We start from the raw sequence: 6,014 nt of genomic DNA, 5'->3' as shown, positions 1-6,014 counted from the left end.
ATAGAATAAAAAAAAAGGATCAGTGTAGACCACAGCTGAACAATTTATTTTTAGATTGAAGTTAACATTTGAAATAGTGCAGTAATGGGCTGTTTTACAACAGGAAAAGCAACAGGTGTAATTAATATTGTTAACGGTAGCTCTGTTCCATAAAGCCTTGTTAGCAGTGGAAGGCCCCTGAACTACACATGGTCAAAATGTCGGCCACGAGTAGGTTTACAAGCCAACTGTATCACCAGCTTTAGCTAATTAACACACTAAAACCAAATACAGGAAACAAAAGGCACTTTATATTGTGATCTTCCCTGATGTAACTGAATTGAATATGTCCAGCGTCAGCGGGATGTAAGTCTTCCCTTTTTCATCCAGAAAGTAGAGTGGGTCCGTTACTTGATTTGGGTTGAAGCCCTCCTCCACCAGCTTCGTCTTCAAATGCTTGAATGTGCCTGTAACGTCTAAGGAAGTCTGTAACCAACCGCAGGACGGTGAATTATTACAGGGGAGGCCAACACAAAGGCTGAAACTGTCAAAATGTTACCTACCCGAATCCTCAGAAAACGTGGCTTTGCGTAGGACGTCAGGAATTTTTCAACGTGTTCAAAGACGCCTGCAGAGTCAAATCTCTGTCCTTCACTTAAAGTGATGGCAGCCATTCCAGCTCTCCCCTCCAGCCCTGCAGAACAGAACAGACAGCCTGCATTAGAAGCTGTGGGCACAGAATAGATGCGACTGCCACCAAGCACACAGGGTCTGTTGAAAGATGCACGCAGCATCAGTGCATTAGGGGAAATGTAGGCTCACATTTTGGTGATTTGGCACCATTAAAAGTATGCTGAATTAGTTGTTAGCAGTTCCTGTCTGCAGTGTATCCATCGATGCACAGACAACCATCACTGAAGACAACGATCCTGAAGAGAACTTAAAAATGTGACTATTCTCAGGCAAGTTCTGGAGTAAAGAGCATCTTTATTTCTGAGTTATATGCAGAATGGACATCAGACATAGCGATAGGCCCAGCCAATGCTGCTGTTACACCTGTTGACTGTGTTAGAAAGCAGGACAAACTACAAGAAGTGACTTCCTGTTTCCAGAGCAGCAGTGTGCACCTGTTCTATCACCTCACACAGTATCTTCACCAAGGTTTGGTCAGATGTTGGAGCTATTGTTCTGCCAATCCAAACGCAGTTTAGCGTTAGCTTTAAGTGTTTTAGTTCAGTTGTTTCCTCCCACCCTTAGGCGTCTTTACAGGGCAAGCAATGCTCCACCACTGATCCAACTCAACCACAACCAGACACTGTTAAATCCACCAAATCTATGAGATTTATTTACATAAAGACCAACAACCACAACACTTAATCTAAGCTAACAAAGGACACACAGCCCCAGCACCAGAAGCAGGACATGAAACGCTAACAGTTGTACCGCAACATGCAAAAACCTCTTCTGGACAAGGAGCAGAATTTTGAAAATGCAACACATCTTTAATGTTGTCAAGAGACGTGTTAAATCTGTTCTCACGCTTAATACATTTCTGTAGACACACTTGCATTTTTATTGTATTTTTATACCTGTATTATATTTGTACCTGTATTGTATTTTTATTTTCTCTTTAGTTGTTTAGTACTTTTTTCTTTTCTTCTTTCTATTTTAACTCTTAAAACAAGCCTCCTGTGGACAGGTGTTGTAAATTCACTACAAACACGTCAAAAAACATAAACTTAACTCCTCCCCATTCTGTTCTCACAGGGACGAAATCTAATGACACATTCAAGCGGTCCTTATCTTCTTGGAAAGCTGAATATGTCGGCCAAAGTTTATGACCGGGACACTGACTGAAGATACCACTAGGAAACTGGGACAAGTTCCATGAGCAATGAGTGGCAAATCAGTTTGAGACAATGACAAATGTTATTAGGGAGGAAATAATTAATGTCAATATTTAAGCTATTTTTAGGAAAGATTACCTTACATTGGTAATCCTGGCTGAGGTTTGTACACATACAACTTAACGCTGCAGCCTTGACAGAGACCTCACTGTCTCTGCTCAAAAACTGTGAGAATAAAGGACAAAAAGAAGATGTCCAGTGAAAATTACCTGGCACTTCAACTCCATACACGTTGGCTTCTTTAATGCAGTCGAGCAGTGTGAGGATGTCGGCCACCTCAGTTGTAGCCACGTTCTCTCCTTTCCATCTATTTACAATTAAAAAAAAGTGCACAGTCATTGATATCCTCAGGTTTTAAAGCTTGAAATGAAACAAGAGTTGAACTCGCCTGAAAGTGTCTCCAACTCGATCCTGAAAGTAGAAGAAATTGTCTTCGTCGATTCTCAGCAGGTCGCCTGTGTTGAAGTACACGTCTCCTTTCTCGTGGACATCACGCAGCTTCTTCTTCTCGGTTTGCTGCAGGTCTCTCGCATAGCCAGCAAACGGTGAACGGGCTGAAATTTTACCTACCAGAAGTCCAGGTTCGCCTGAGGACAGTTAATGCAGGAGAGGTGATGGGTGAGAGCAGTTAAACATAAGGTGACCCTTGTGACACTAGTGTACTTATTATGGGACCCCGTGCAGCAGATGCCTCGAGTAGAGACGACATCTTGGCATTTCACTGCATTGTGAAAGCGTTTGATGGGTTTGATGATGGTTAAGCGACAGTGTGGTAGAACAGTGACTAGTGCAGAATTAGGACGGTATGAAAATGGATCTGATTGTTATTGCTGCACAGAATCATCAAACGCTTTGCTAAAAGTACAAACTGGGCAAGGATTTTAGAAACACTAATGTCACTGTCCAATGTAATAGCCATGCTGGCAGCAAGGTCACCACCACTTTGGTCTGGACTGAAAAAAAAAAAAAAGAGGACATGACCTCTGTATCCTCAGCAGTACCCACAGCCCTGGTTTCAACACACCTTTGGCAACCTTTATGCAGAAACCAGCAGAATCCCTCACAGGCTCTCCTTTATCGACGTCGAATTTGATCAGACTGTATTTAATAAACATCTGCAGGGTGAAACAAAGAAAACTATTGTGCACTGCGTGACAGCTTTTACTTCATAATGTGCAATGAAACATGGACTCCTACCCTGTTGAGGAAGGTGTCTCGCCCAACAGCGCCGATCTTACCGCTGTAGTTCAACAGAGGAATATTGCCTTCAGTCGCTCCATAAAACTCTCTGATCTGAATGTCTCCAAACCTGCTCGTGAATTCCCTCCAAACCTCTGACCTGATCCCGTTTCCCACCGCGAGTCTTACTTTGTGGTTTCGATCATTGAGTTTCTGTCGGGGAAAAATATATTTATTTATGTTGACCCTCAATGTGAAAGCAGCATTAATGTTACTGCAGTGTCATGCGCTTCATACCTTTGGTGTGTTGCAGAGGTAACGCATAATTTCACCTATGTACTGGATGACAGTGGCGTTGTATTTTCTGCAGTCATCCCAGAACTGAGATGCGGAAAATTTATTCCTCAAAGCCACCGTCATATCTACACACAGCAACAGGATGACAAATGACAATCTTAAAAGGATGGCGATGTTCAATATTTTTCTTTTCATCAACAAATCTATAAAAAGACCAAATTCTCCATTGAATTGATCCGACTGCTAAATATTGTCTGTGCAGATGAAGCCTTTTGTTGTTGGGACCTTGTTTTCGTCCTAAACACAAATACATGGATGTGTATTCCGTTTATTGACTTCAATAAAATTTCTTCTTTAGTTGTCAATTTTTCCAAGCACTGCCTGGCAACTGGCCAAGTTACTCCTGGTTGTAAATCAGCACGCTAGGGTACCAAATGTGTATTAATCCACAGCAGAAAATAGTCCCCAACAAATGCATAATTTTTCCCCTAAACGCAATAAATCACAAAGCCTTTTTTCAAATTTGGTCTTTTCATTGGATTTGCCTTCTCTCTCAAAATCACTAATGCTGTTCAAACTTGTCTCAGTTTATCAAATATACACCCAAATGTGTGCATACCCCTCTCAATGGCTGCGGTGAATCCAACTAAGCCAGCAGAGTGATAGAGAGGGAGGCTAATATAAATCACATCCTTGGCCTTCGCTCCAATTACAGACAGAAGCAAAGAGAGGCTCCACAGTTTGGCATGAGTGACCACTGCTGCTTTAGGTAAACCTGTTGAAGAGAAGCCACAGGTAAATGTACTGCAGGTAATCTCTGTTTTACTGTTGAATCCTGAACATTTTAACACTTCAAGTAGTTTACCTGTTGTCCCTGATGTGTAGATGTAGACTGCAGGACTCTGCAAGGTTAAATGTGACCTTAAATCCTTGGATACAGGCTCAGAGGAGGCCTGGCTCATTTTGTCCTTGAAGCTCTTCATGTCTGCAGTTCTGCATCTGTCAGCCAGGATGAAAACAGAGATCTGCTGCTCCAACAGACTGGGCAGGACCTCTTCCACAGCATCCTGTAACTCTGGAAATAAAACCAAATAAACTTCTCTGTAACTGAGAGACTTAAGGTTGAAGTTGTTGCTCCTCTGCAGCTGAGGCAGTGTATTGCTACATTATAAAATAGACTTTAGACTTTAGACTGCTTCTTTATTGATCCTAATTTGGCAAATTATTTTCTTGCCGTAGCAATGTAACATACAGACAAACACAGAATATATTACATTGAGGTATTCAGATGTACTAAGCATAAAAAATACTCAATTACAAGTTCTGCATTCACAATTTCACTAAACTAAAGAAGAATTAGTAACAAAATGAGCAGGAAGCTTCTAATACTTACTAAAAGTACTCGCTATGCAAAAGGGATTCAGGGATTCCATTCAGAGTACTACATGTATCATATTTTATGCGATTATTGTTACTGATGCATTGTCAGTACACTGTTAGTAGTGTCATCAATATCTATGAATTGTATCTTATGTGTTTGCTTAAACATCAAATATTAGTTTAACTAGTAAACTATAATAAACACATGTAGTGGGTACAAAAGACAAAGTTTAACTCTGAATTGCAGCAGAGTAAAGTGCTCAAAGTCGTACTTAATTTCAGTACTTGAGTAAATGCATGCTTGTTACAATCCTCCAGCCATTATATGCATGCTTGTCAGTACACTTTGATCGTACTTTTGCACAATAAGATCTGCAGTACAGTACTTCTACAGTATTTCTTCCCACCACTGGAGAGCACAGACTTGCACGCAAACCTCTTACCTTCAGCTGCGACCAGAGTTGTGGCTCCGCTACAGCTGAAGCAGTGTAACAGGGACCTGGATCTGATGTTGTAGTTGAGAAGAGCAGTGGTGCATCCAATCTTGGCCAAACCCAACCACAGCCACAGAAACATCGGCTCATTTCCGAGGAGCAGCGCTACGGTGTCGCCCTCTTTGACGCATCCGCTCTCCAGGAACACTCTTGCGGCTTTGTTGCTGAGCTCATCGGCGTCCTGGTAGGTAAAAGTCTCATCTTTGTAAAGAAGGAACGGCATGTGCGGATGCGCCTTCACTGCGTCTAAGAAACGGTCCACAATGAAGTAGTTGGTCTGATGGTATCTGAACACACGGCGTCTGATTTGCACTATACTGAGCATGTTTTGGACATCCTGAACAAAGTAAGGATGGCGGAATAAAAAGACGAGAAAAAGCAGAGCTGAAAACACGATCCAGACGAGCATGTTGAGCATGATGAATCAGCAGCGTGAAGGTGACTGACGGGGGAAACCTTTTTACCTGTGAAGACAAAATGGTTGGGACTATAAGGTATGAGGAGGAGGAGGAGCGTTGACAGCACATCAGGACTTAAATGTTTACCAGCGCAGTTCATCCATCCATCCATTATCTATACCGCCTATCCCTTTCGGGGTTGCGGGGGGCTTGAGCCTATCCCAGCTACAATGGGCTAGAGGCGGGGTACACCCTGAACCGGTCGCCAGCCGATTGCAGGGCCACATGCAAGGACAAACAACCATTCACACTCACACCTACGGACAATTTAGAGTCATCAATTAACCTAATGAGCATGTTTTTGGTCTGTGGCAGGAAGC

At 42.4% G+C, this 6,014-nt stretch overlaps 1 protein-coding gene across 1 annotated transcript; it reads right to left on the bottom strand.

The window, feature by feature from the left end:
• Positions 1 to 288: 288 nt before the first annotated feature.
• Positions 289 to 5,645, bottom strand: LOC139337469 (long-chain fatty acid transport protein 2-like). Its single transcript, XM_070972059.1, has 10 exons — positions 5,186 to 5,645; positions 4,228 to 4,437; positions 3,982 to 4,137; positions 3,363 to 3,487; positions 3,084 to 3,278; positions 2,911 to 3,001; positions 2,275 to 2,473; positions 2,096 to 2,193; positions 543 to 673; positions 289 to 465 (listed from the first exon to the last, which is right to left on the bottom strand). The coding sequence occupies exons 1-10, from the start codon at positions 5,643 to 5,645 to the stop codon at positions 289 to 291; spliced, it is 1,842 nt and encodes a 613-aa protein (XP_070828160.1).
• Positions 5,646 to 6,014: the final 369 nt, after the last annotated feature.

This window comes from Chaetodon trifascialis, chromosome 10 (genome assembly GCF_039877785.1).
Source record: "Chaetodon trifascialis isolate fChaTrf1 chromosome 10, fChaTrf1.hap1, whole genome shotgun sequence".
Lineage (NCBI taxonomy): Eukaryota > Metazoa > Chordata > Actinopteri > Chaetodontiformes > Chaetodontidae > Chaetodon > Chaetodon trifascialis.
The sequence above is the reverse complement of the archived record's forward strand: the minus strand, read 5'-3'. Positions and strand labels throughout refer to the sequence as shown.